This window comes from Mustela nigripes, chromosome 12 (genome assembly GCF_022355385.1).
Source record: "Mustela nigripes isolate SB6536 chromosome 12, MUSNIG.SB6536, whole genome shotgun sequence".
Taxonomy (NCBI): Eukaryota; Metazoa; Chordata; class Mammalia; order Carnivora; family Mustelidae; genus Mustela; species Mustela nigripes.
Genome location: NC_081568.1, coordinates 101,864,466 through 101,877,696, shown reverse-complemented (window position 1 = coordinate 101,877,696; position 13,231 = coordinate 101,864,466). Strand labels below are relative to the sequence as shown.

At 37.1% G+C, this 13,231-nt stretch overlaps 1 protein-coding gene across 16 annotated transcripts in view; it reads right to left on the bottom strand.

The window, feature by feature from the left end:
* Positions 1-13,231, bottom strand: part of AGGF1 (angiogenic factor with G-patch and FHA domains 1) — a 124,415-nt gene that overhangs the window by 82,285 nt on the left and 28,899 nt on the right. For 11 of the 16 annotated variants that reach the window (XR_009407517.1, XR_009407515.1, XR_009407520.1 and 8 more), the window contains exons 12-14: positions 9,114-9,241; positions 6,518-6,617; positions 4,764-4,966 (exon numbers count right to left, since the gene is read on the bottom strand). Coding sequence is in view for 4 of the 16 variants with exons in the window: in XM_059418103.1 (XP_059274086.1) it covers positions 4,766-4,966; positions 6,518-6,617; positions 9,114-9,241 (429 nt within the window). In the remaining 12 variants the exon portion in view is untranslated. Of the gene's footprint in view, positions 1-2,793; positions 4,967-6,517; positions 6,618-9,113; positions 9,242-13,231 lie in introns of those variants that run through there. The other 5 variants (XR_009407525.1, XR_009407526.1, XM_059418105.1 and 2 more) reach the window with 3 other exon arrangements.

Below are 13,231 nucleotides of genomic sequence, written 5' to 3'. Positions count from 1 at the left end.
CAGGCACAGTGATAGGTGCTGGGAATACAGTTGAGAGAAAAACCAAGGTCTTGCCCATATGGCACTTAAGAATCTAGACAGACAAATGCTATACTAATCACATTAGTCTCTGTGACACAAAGTAAACAATCTACATGAAGCAAATATGGATTCCCAAAAACATTTATCGAAGGCAATCGATCAGTCTAGGGGACAGGGATGCATCCCTGAAGGGAATTAGCACAGATCTAAATGTCAGAGTTACCTAGGTAAAAGGGTACAGGAAGAGCAATGCAGACATAACAGGAGTTCAGTGGCCCTAGGGTAGAGAGGGTGTAGCATGATTGAGAAACTAAAAAAAGGCCAGCGTGCTGAAGCCTGACAGCAAGTGGGAGTGATAGGAGAGAGGATTGGAAAAGTTGGTGGTGGCTAGACCAGGTAGGGTGTTATGGGCCAGGATTACTCCTCAGAGTAATGGGAAGCCACAAGAGGTTTTAAGTAGGAGATGACGGAAGAGGTGCTCTGCGAAGGAAGTACACTTTGTCTGCAGTGTGGAGGATATACACTGGAGGGAAGACACGAGTTGGAGATGTATCCTGGCTAAGAAAACCTGAAGTCAAGGGAATGTAAATGGTAAATGAAATGCAGCACAGGAGAGTGAGGAAAATGCCTGGGGTTGAGCCCTGAAGGCCCCTCCACTTCCAAGTGTTATATTCCTACCTATTATAAACGTGTACGAGCACACATAGGTAAGTGCACAATTATACTTGCTTCAAAGGTCACATACAGAAAAAAAACGTGAAAGTCTGCTCACTTCTTTAGCAATTAGTATTAACAATTTGACGTGCACCCTTACATTTTTTAAAAAATGAGATCAGGCTATACACACTTTTCTACAATCTGCTTTTTCAAGTCAGTGATGTAGTGAGAATATTCTTTATCAGGATATAGATAATTCTAACTAACACATTGGAATGGTTTCAAAGTATTACACAGTAGGACTGCAAAAACAATTTAACCAATCCCATAGAATTCCCACTGATAGATAGTTGAGCTATCTGGGCCCGTTATCTGTCCATTCAATAGCCTCTGTCCTCTTCCCACCTTATTCACTGAACCCTGATTTTGTTCCAACAGCAACATGTTCAGCCCCACTTGATGGTTTGTGGTTGTTCAAGTAAGACCATCCTGTTGCCCACCTTTCCAACTTCCCTTGCAACTATGGTTAGTCATCACATGATCAGATTCAGGTTAATGACCCTAAGGAGAAGTTTGCTATGAGATTCTGAGTAAGCCTTTACTTTCATGGTAAAACAGAACACAAATATTGCTCTCTTTTCCCTTTCTTCCTGTTTTGGACATGAATATAATGACAGAGGAGTTCCAAGTCATGTGCAACTATCAGGCCATTAACCAATGCCAAGATCAGTAAAACAGAAAGCCTGGGCTCTGATACACATATACACACACATAAACACTAACTCATTTTGAAGAATCCAAATTATGTATATATTTCCACTTTAAAGTCTGAAAAAGTAAAAGTGTTTCAGATTAAGATTCAGAGCAGAGATATAAGTGATGCTCTACAAAAATAAGAAGCACGCTTAAGACAAGATGATAGGTAAACACTGCGAACACCTTTAATTTAGGTCTTGGGTCCAGAAATGCCTTGCTGGCTCCCTGCCAAGCACATCCCTCTGTCCTGCAACTTGATGGGATGACCTTTCTACACAATCTCTGACAGCTCTTGCTTTCCCTTATTTGAGATTTCTAGCTTCTTTTATGAGCTCTTGGAAAATGTGCCAAATTAAGACATAATCTTTTACACAAGAAGTTGGAAGGTATCTGATTTGGCTGAGTGATTAAATTTCATAAGAATAAAAATGAAACACCAGAATAAAAACTTTTAAAAGCCTGGGTAGCTCAGTTGATTAGGTATCTAACTTTGGACTGGGCTGTGATCCTTGGGTCCTGGGGTGCACCCATGTCCGCCTCCACATTCAGCAGGGAGTCTGCCTCTCCCTTTTCCTCTCCCCCTCACCCCACTTGTGCTTTCTCTCAAATCAACAAATAAAATATTTTAAAAAATTAAAATAACGGGGCGCCTGGGTGGTTCAGTGGGTTAAGCCGCTGCCTTCAGCTCAGGTCATGATCCCGGAGCTCTGGGATCGAGTCCCACATCGGGCTCTCTGCTCACCAGGAAGCCTGCTTCCTCCTCTCTCTCTGCCTGCCTCTCTGCCTGCATGTGATCTCTCTCTGTCAAATAAATAAATAAAATCTTAAAAAAAAAAAATTAAAATAACAATTAAAGGGGGGGGTGGAATCCTCTTTTTGAGAAAAAGTGCTACCTAGCTATTTAATTCTAAAAAACAACTTCTGTTAGTTTACTTTAATGTTTACGATTTCTCAAATTTTACCAGCTTCTCATGTTCTGGTAAAAATGAAAGATGTTGGATTTCTCAGAATTCAGCAACCTATAGCTCCACTTAAACCCTTAGGGCTTCTCCCTCTCCCTCTGCCTCATCCCCCTTACTCATGCTCCGTCTTTCAAATAAAGTCTTTTTTTAAAAAGGGGGGGGTCACCTAGGTAGCTCAGTCGTTAAGTGCTTTCAGCTCAGGTCATGATCTCAGGGACCTGGGATAGAGCCCCACATCAGGCTCCAAGCTCAGTGTGCTTCTCCCAACCCCGCGCCCCTGCCCCGCCGGCTCTGTCTCTGTCTCTCTCTTTCTCTCAAATAAATAAATAAAATTCTTAAAAAAAAAAAACAAACCTTAAAGTCTACTATAATAAATTTATACTGTGTGAATAAATAATTAAAATGAGACACAAAACAATTTTATGTGTAATCCAAATTGTACATAATTCACATCTTTGCTTCTAAACAAACAGAAGCTTACATCTCCATACTACTTTTACAGTTTACAAAGTGCTTTTATATACATCTTCTCATTTTCTATTCAAAAGACATGAGATAAATATTATTCTTATTTCACAAATGGAAATAGACCCAGACATTATTTAGTCCTTTAACCACCATACAGTATAGCCCTGAGACTTTAGATCTGCAAAGGGTTTTAATAATGCAAACATCACATATATTTCAATTTTTATCACCATTTTCAAGTCTCCATTTTCTTAACAAAAGAAAGCAATGAAAAAAGCCTTCCACAATCTAATAATAAAAATGGGAAATAGTATATATACAATGTATACTTTACTTAATGAGTGAAATCTACCACAATTCTAATTTGGGCCTCCTATATTATTACCTATATACAGGGCACCAGTACCAGAACCACATTTAAATGAGCAATTTTTTTCTATTTAGAAAAAAGAATGCAGAATATTCCTGTTGTCTTCAAGTTCAGTGAAAATATGTAAGTGTCAGGGTGTGTGGGCGGATAGGAAGGATACAGAAAATTACTTTTTGCAGATTTGGAGTTATAGGACCTCTGATTATCCCAGCTTAGACACACAGAGTCTTGACAATTCATTTGGTCTATGTCTCATCTTTAGTAATGTATTTACTTTTCTTTCCCCACCATGCCCTTTTCTTCCTAAGTACCCTGTACGAATCAGAGTAGAAATTCCAGCACGTAGCCTTTCTTTCTGAATTATCTTCTCCCATTATATAATTTTTTTCAGAATTTTCTTTTCCTATTTATAAATCTTGAAGACATTTCTTTATAGTAGATGAGAGAGCTTTAGCTTCTATTCACTGCCAGAAAAGAGCCTATTTCAGCATAATTTCTCAGCAAAAAGCTGAGAGAAAAGTTGAACAGAAAGGAACAGAACAGTGATAGCTGGCAGAGTAGCGACATCTGCACTCAGAAGGCTGCAGTTATCCTGGTGTTACTGCTCTGCCAACTGGAAGAGGAAAATTCTGGCTGGTCCTGAGTTCAAGGCAGACTAATATGTTTAAAACACTGGTTCAAGGAATCACCTTCTTGATGTTATAATGTTTTTATTGCATTTGAAGACATTTTCAACAAATATCTTGTGTTTGAGGCCTTGGCTAGGCAATCCCTTAGCAGTAGAAATCCGATTTCTCTGGCACAACTCCATTGCCAGCAATGGGATTTATCAAAACTATAAATACCAGCACATGGAATATTTCAATACTGTACTCAATTGCTCATATCTAAATATTTCAGCTATAAAACAAACCAAATGTAAATGCTTTATAGTACAAATCAACAAATTCTTCACAGAAGAAAACACTGAAAGACTAATTTTCTATAACATATCACCTGTTCATTAGTTCAATTATATTACTTAGAATATTTCAAGAATAGTAAAATTTATGCACCACTATCCCTGTGTTCTCAACATTTTTTATCTAAGTTCTAAAGGACATAAACAAGGATGCATATAATCAGACTTGTTTTTATAAATTTTTGATGTTTCTCTTGTTGCATATCTTATAATAATGAATACATGGAGACAAGGATAAATGTACATTTAAATCATTACTGAATATATGAATTTTGCTTAAATGGGTCTTATAAATGACAAGATAAAATAACAGTTTGATAAGCTCAGCCGTGCCCTGTGAACTTTAGTCTGCTCACAGCATAACCTAATTACTATTTATTAATTTTAAAAAAATGTTTTTTTAAAAGCTGCAAACCACAGTTTATTACACATATCTGAATCATGAGGGGGTAAATTGTGATATAGTTCCCTCACGCCACCGACTCATTTGGAGGGAAAAGTTCTACAATAAAATAAGAGTTTATAAACTCTTTATTAAAAAAAGCTTAAATTGTGTTCTATGACTAACCTTTATTCTATGGTCCCTTTGACCCAAGGGACGGTTCCTGGCACATCTTTTTGAGATTTAGTTTCTGGGAAGTTTTCAGCAAACCTCTCTCGTGCTTTCTCCCAATTCTTTTTGCTCTTGTTTTGGAGAATGTGAACATCTTCAATTGAAGATGGTTTGCCGGTCCCCAAGCCTGCATGTGTTCGCCGAAGTTGAAGCTGGATCTGTTACCAAAATTGAGCAGAGGATTCACTATAGAGTCTAAATACACTGAAATTTGCTATACCTAACTTGGTACTTTAATTCTTTGATTTACAAAGACTGATGCAAAAGATAAACCTGTCAAATCTATCAAACACATGCAGGAATGCATGCATGATTCTATATAGAACTTGAAGCCATTCATCTACATTGTCTTGCTTATCAGTAACTACAGCGGACACTGTAAAGAAAACAGAGTACTCCTTAAAGAGTAGCCGCCAAATTTCACCAAGATGCCACAGAGGCTGCCGTCCCACCTTAAGAAGAAGAAAAGGCAATGGACATACTTAAACCTACTGCTGCTCTAGCCTTGCCTAAGAAAGTAAAAGCGGAGATCAAACATGAAGAGTCATAAAGAGAGGAAGGTCTGGCTAGCTCAGTTGATTAAGTGACCGACTCTCAGTTTTGGTTAAGGTCATGATCTCATGGGTTGATCTCATGATCTCCACAGTTGTGGGACTGTGCCTGGCATTGGGCTCTGCATGTACATGCTCTCTAAAATAAATCAATCAATCAATCTTAAAAAATAAATAAATAAGAGCCACAAATAGAACTTGAGTATTTTCATAAGATGAGGGGCAGGACTTCTGATTGTTTTCAGAACTATTAAAAGCTACCCGTGCTGAGTGCCTACTGTATGCTGGCCACCATACTAAAGGCTTTAGCTTCACCTTGGAAATACCCCTAGGAAAACAGTTCTTATAATCCCCATTTTTACATATGAAAATTGAAGTCCAAACCTGCCCTAAGTCACACAATTAGTAAGTGATAGAACACCTATTCTAACAAAATAATTCTATTTTGTAGGTTTGGCTATAAAATCCATGTTCTCCTCATTGTACCTCAATAAGTGAGAAAATTCACATTAACCCTCACACTGATCCATCCATTATTTCCTTAGGCACCAGATAATTACCAAAAAAGTTCTGTAATCATGTTACCTTGTAAGGTTTTTGTAAAAGATAATCTAAACCTCTGATGAACCATGGGGACTGCAAAATTAATTAGTGCACTGTTTTCCAGACACTATTCCCTTTATTGCTTGTTACATGACCTGATTCCTAAATCTAAAACAGATACAGGATCTGCCTGTTGGTAAAGTAACACTGTGGGGGTGCATGGATGGCTAGTCGGTTAAGCGTCTGACTCTTCATTTCAGCTCAAATCTGAGATGGAGCCCCATGCAGGGCTCTGTGCTCAGTGAGGAGTCTGCTTGAGATTCTCTCTGTCTCCCTCTGTCCTTCCTCTGCTTGTGCTCTCACTCTCTCTTAAATGAATAAATCCTTAAAAAAACAAAACAAAAAACCCCCCAGGAAACAAAAACAAAAACAACACAAAACAATGTGATATGTGTGTGTGTGTGTGTGTATGTATTTGGTAACTATGAATGCCACAAAGACAGTAATATGTCTATTTGTGCTTGATACTATATTACTGGCACTAAGGTACAAAGCAAGTACACAGTAAATACATCTGCTGTACGAATAAAGAATGAAAGAAAACACTCATCTTACCGGAATTTTCATTCCTCCACCATCCTTCCCTAGGCCCTCTCCTTTTTTCCAACCCATCTTCTCCAACATCTTCCGACCTTTGTTGCTATCAGTAATCTCACTTTAAAGGAAATTAAGAAGATAGTTGATTTTGAAAAGGCCATGTAGGTCATATTTATAATAAACTAATAAATTAAAAGTAAGGGGTACAAATACTATAGAAAAACTGTTTGGCCTACCTAATACAGTTAAATAAATTCTCTTATATATACTACTTAAAAGAAAAACATTCTGGTGCACACACAAAAAAAACCCATGTATGAGAATGTTTCTCCTGTGGGCACCTGGGTGGCTCAGTTGGTTAAGTGACTGCCTTCAGCTCAGGTCGTGATCCTGGAGTCCTGGGATTGAGCCCCACATCAGGCTCCCTGCTCGGCAGGGAGTCTGCTTCTTCCGCTGACCTTGCTCCTCATGCTCTCTCTCTATCATCCTCTCTCCCCCAAATAAATAAATAAAATCTTAAAAAAAAAAAAAAAAAAGCAATGTTTCTGTCACAAATCTAGTAACTTTAAGTTGGAAGTAATCCAGATGTCTATCAATGGTAAAATGTTACATGAATATGCAAGAGAATATTATGCAGCACTGAAAATAAAATATACCTAACAAAGTAATGTTGGACAAAAAGAATTCAGACACAAATTAATACCAAATTATCCCGTATATTTAAAAATTCAAAAACAAGTGAAATGAATCTGTTCCTACTGGAAGTCAGGAAAGTGGTTGTCTTAAGGGAGGAAACAGGAATTAGTGATGAAAAGGGGGCATTAGGAGAGGCAGGTTTCTGGGGATTACTGATCATTTTCTATTTCTTGACCAAGAAATGTATATTCTACAATGTGTAATCTTAAAATATGTTACTGATAGTGATACTTACATTTGTATATTTTTATGTATATAAATTATACACCAATAGAAAAATAAAAGTAAAATTAAACAAAACTCTCATTCACTATTTGCATTTTGTTCTATGATTTTATGTTCTGCTAGTTTAAGGATATTTTATGTTCCATCACACTATATTTTCAGTTCTACAAAATATGTTAAATTAGCTCAATAACAGTAAACCAAGCAATGTCAGACCAATGTATTTCATTTTTTATTTCTGCCTTCTAATTTAACTCTAATGCTATCTTCGTATTTTCCAGCAATTATATAAAAAATATTAAACTTAAAAAAATCATCATGTTGTTTATATATCTAATTCATAATGCTGTATTTCATCAAGGTTGATGGATGCAAGATGCACTGCTATTTTATGTACCATTAAGAAAACACTGTTGTCATATATATGTAACTAAAACTCTATCCAAGTAGTATATTTTAGAATTAATAAAATACATTTAATCAAAGTTTATGGTTAGTTGTCAGTCTTACACAAAAGATTTAAATTCTAATTAAACCCCGAATTCGTATTCTGGAAAAAAAATGCTAGTATATGACCAAATGCAGAAATATGGCCATATCATATAGGCCACAAAAATCACATTTTTCATGTTATCAGTGCTACTTTACCAAAAGAAAAAAAATGAACCAAAGAAAAATAAGTAAGAAAAATAGTATTTCAGAGTCAACAAGAACAAAAGTAGGTGAGTATTAAAATAATTATAAAAAATACCCCCCCAAAACACAGTTCATACTAATTTCTTACTAGTCCAAACTTTAAAATATCTAGTATATAAAAAATATGTTCACTCAGGGGCCCCTGATGGCCCAGTCAATTAAATGTCCAGCTCTTGATTTTGGCTTGGGTCATGAGCTTAAGCCCTGCATTGGGATCTGCAATGGGCTTGGAGCTTCCTTGAGATTCTCCATCTCCCTCTCCCTCTGCCCATCCTTCCCCCACTCCACCAGATTCAAGGCTCTCTAAAAAAAAAGTTCACTCAAGGGCATGGCTAGAATGTTAGGTATGTGTATATATGTCTGTTTAAGTATTTGTACTCTCATATATGCTAAGTAATCTTCTATGGAATGGAATTCTAATATTAAAAGAAAATGTAAATAGAGACAGTATTTCCATCTTGTTAAGAACCATTCCTGGGGTGCCTGGGTGGCTCAGTGGATTAAGCCACTGCCTTCGGCTCAGGTCATGATCTCAGGGTCCTGGGATTGAGTCCCACATCGGGCTCTCTGCGAGAGAGCCCGCTTCCCTCTCTCTCTCTCTCTCTGCCTGCCTCTCTGCCTACTTGTGATCTCTCTCTGTCAAATAAATAAATAAAATCTTTAAAAAAAAAAAAGAACCATTCCTTTAGGGGCACCTGGGTGGCTCAGTGGGTTAAAGCCTCTGCCTTCGGCTCGGGTCATGATCCCAGGGTTCTGGAATTGAGCCCCGCATCGGGCTCTCTGCTCAGCGGGGAGCCTGCTTCCTCCTCTCTCTCTCTGCCTGCCTCTCTGCCTACTTGTGATTTCTGTCTTTCAAATAAATAAATAAAATCTAAAAAAAAAAGAACCATTCCTTTAAAGACTAATTACCAGTATATATCGTCCTATAAGTCACACTACTCTATGAATGTGATTACAGTACAAAGAATGTTTTGAGAAATTAAAACTTAGTACTCACGAATGAACAGATGCAGGAGCATCATCTCTTTGGAAAGTCCCTTCACTTCCAATCTGCTCCCTCCGTTTTCCAGCTCTATCTTTGTATTTTGGATTCTTCAATGCCTTTTCATCTTCATAGTCTGTATTCTTTATAAACATGAAATATTCATTGAAGAAAACAAACTGATACATAAAAATGAACTGTGTATTTACTTTACTTGGTAAATATGGTTCAATGTAGTCTCTATTAAAACAACAAATTAAAACAGGCTATGACATAAATTAAGACAATTATGTTAGAGTATGCTATTTTCATTCTATCTCCTTTGAAAGGTTTATATTACTTCAAGTTGTAGAACATAAACTGCATATAGAAGATAATATAAATCACATATAAATTGTAGTATGTAATCGTAAGTGAATATATAGTACATTTTGAGTTAGTATTGTGTACGCATATTCTCATGAACTGCCAGTATTCAAAGAAATATGTAAAACTCCTGGGTTTGGCAAAACATTGATGACTTCTTTTCTCTAAGGGACTGAAAGTTCCAACAGACCTAAAATAGGTAGGTGTTATCCCTCAGGAGGGAAAAAGGTAGAAAGTGTTTAAAAAGTAGAAAAGAGCAGGTACTCTTTTGCCATGGTAATTAAAATAGATTTTTGCTTTGATATAGCTCCATTTATATGATTAGTCAGCCACTCAAGAAATATTTACTGAATAAAAGGTGTGGTATGCAAAGAACTTTGTAATCCCAGAAGGCAGACACATCTGTTTTCAGTATGCTATTGTCTGACTGGTTCGACAATAAGAGTATGCATAAGACATAGCAGTGGCACAAAAGAAGAGGTAGTCAATTTCGCTTGTGGCTTTAAGGCTTCTTTCTTTCCCTTTCTTCTGACTTGTTGATCTTTATATAAATCCCTGAAAGATGCTAGGGAATGTTAATAAAATTCAAGGTAAGTACCACAGAAATTTTTACTTAATTTTGATTTTAAAGGGAGAAGAAAAATATAGAACCACCAACCCTAATGGGTTTCCCCCCAGAAGATAAGAGAGTTAAAACTTTTGAGAAAACATTTTATCCTCTCCTTATTATCTTCTATTTTCCTTCCAAATTAGCCCCTCAATATTTTTTCTATTATGATTTTTCCTAGTGTGAAAGTTAACAACAAAAAACACAATTCTACAGAAAAATATGTTATTCTGGCAAAAAATAGGTTATTCTGGCAGCATTTTTTCCCACAAATTCATGAAGTTTAAAAACCACTGGACAAATGCACTTAAGCCCTAGATTCCAGGGGCATGCAGCTGGCTTGGTCAGAGAAGCACGCAACTCTTGATCTGGAGGTCATGAGGTTAAGTCTCACGTTTGGTGTAAAGATTACTTAAATAAAAACAAAATAAATATAAAAAAAAAACAACCTAGATTCCATAGCTAATTCTGCCACTTAGCAGCTGAGTGACCCTTAGCTTAGGTCCTCAAATGTAAATGGAATACTAATTACCTTCCTCATCTACTTTTTAAAAAATGTTTTCTTGAAAATGTTACTGTCGGGGTGCCTGGATGGCTCAGTGGGTTAAGCTTCTGCCTTCGGCTTGGGTCATGATCTCAGAGTCCTGGGATCGAGCCCCACATCAGGCTCTCTGCTTGGCAGGGAGCCTGCTTCCTCCTCTCTCTCTCTCTGCCTGCCTCTCTGCCTACTTGTGATCTCTCTCTGTCAAATAAATAAATAATATCTTTTAAAAAAATAAGTAAAAATGTTATTGTGATAATTAACAATACATAATTAATATGTTACACATAAAATATACAATTAGATACGTCTGAAATTTGTATATACCTTTGAAACCATCACCATGATCAGGATAATAAATAAATCTATCTCCCTTAAAAGTATCCTCAACCTTCTTTGTAATCCACCCCTAGAGAGCCTTCCTTGCCTCTCTTGTATCCAGGCAACCACTAATCTTTCTGTCATGATATGCTAGTTTGCTCTCTTTAGAATTTTATATAAATGGATGTATATAGCACATATACTCATGTTGTCTGGCTTCTTTATTTCAGCATAATTATTTTAGGATTTATCCCATACTGCAGCCTGTATCATTAGCTCATTTTTTTATTGCTAAAGAGTATTTGACCATATAGATATACCATAATTTGTTTATCCATTCATGATAGATAACATGAGTTTTTTCCTATTTCTGGTTACTAGAGAAAAAGCTGCTAATACCACAATGAAATACCACTTCGCATGGATGAGAATGGGTAGTATGCAAAAGACAAGAAATAGAAGTATTGGTGAGAATGTGGAGAAAAAGGAATCCTCACGCACTGTTGATCGGAATGTAAATTAGTGCAACTACTATGGAAAACAGGATGGAGGTTCCTCAAAAAATTAAAAATGGAACTACCATAGGATCCAGGAATTCCACTACTGTATATTTGCCCAAAGAAAATGAAAAGACTAATATGAAAAGATACAAGCACCCCTATGTTTATTGCAGCATTATTTACAATAGCTGTGATATGGAAGCAGCCCTAGAGTTCACCAAGAGATGAATGGGTGAAGATGTGATGTACAGGGGTGCCTGGGTGGCTCAGTACGTTAAAGCCTCTGCCTTCGGCTCAGGTCATGATCCCAGAGTCCTGGGATCGAGCTCCGCATCAGGCTCTCTGCTCAGCAGGGAGCCTGCTTCTCCTCCTCCTCTTTCTGCCTGCCTCTCTGCCTACTTGTGATTTCTGTCTGTCAAATAAATAAATAAAATCTTAAAAAAAGAAAAAAAAGATGTGTACACAGATGTGTACACACACACACACAGGTATATTAGTCAACCATTAAAAATGACATCTTGTGTTTTGGAATAACATGGATGGAAGTTAATATGCTAAGTGAAATTAAGTCAAGAGAATGACAAATGCAACATAACATCACTTATATATAGAACCTAAAAAACAAACAAAAACTAGCAACAGAGAACTAGAATACAGTATAAGCTGGTGGTTGCCAGAGGGGAGGGGGGGAAATGGGGAGGTGGGGGTAGGCAAAATAGGTGAAGGGGTTTAGAGATACAAATTTCCAGTCATAAAATAAGTAAGTTAGGGAGGTAAAAAGTACAGCATAGAGAAAATAATTAATAATATTTTGGTAACATTATATGGTGACAGATGGTAACTCCATTTACTGTGGTAAGTATCCTGTAATGCACAGAACTGTCAAGTCATTATGTTTTCCATGTGAAACTGACAACTATATGTTGTCAACTCTATGTTGGTAAAACATGGTAAAACATGTCAACTATATGTCAACTATACTTTGGTAAAAAAAAATAAAAATTTTTAAAAAAGATTTTCAAAAGAAAGAAAAAACCATCATAAACATTTGTTTCTAAGTCTTTGTATGAACATATGCTTTCATTTCTCTTGGGAGTAGAATGGTGAATCACATGGTAGGCATACATTTAACCTTCAGAGAAACTACTATTTTCTTTTCTTTTTAAAGATTTTATTTATTTATTTGATAGAGATCACAAACAGACAGAGAGGCAGGCAGAAAGGGAGAAGGGGAAGCAGGCTCACTGCCAAGCAGAGAGTCCGATGTGGAACTCGATCCCAGGACCCTGAGATCATGACCCGAGCTGAAGGCAGAGGCTCACCCACTGAGCCACCCAGGTGCCCCAAGAAAACTACTATTTTCCAAAGCAACTGCACCACTTTATATTCTCACAAGCACTATATGAGAATTCCAGCTTTTCCATGTGCCTACCAACATTTGACATGGACAGTCTTTTTACTTGGTTTTAATTTGCAACTTCCCAGCAATACTAGACATCTTTTCATGTGTTTAGCTGCCATCTGTACATCTGCACTGGTGAAGTGTCTATTTAAATCTTCTGCTCACTTTTATTTATTTATTTTTTTAGATTTTTTTTTTTTTTTAAAGATTTTATTTATTTATTTGACAGAGAGAAATCACAAGTAGGCAGAGAGGCAGGCAGAGAGAGAGAGAGAGGAGGAAGCAGGCTCCCTGCTGAGCAGAGAGCCCGATGCGGGACTCGATCCCAGGACCCTGAGATCATGACCTGAGCCGAAGGCAGCGGCTTAACCACTGAGCCACCCAGGCGCCCCGAGA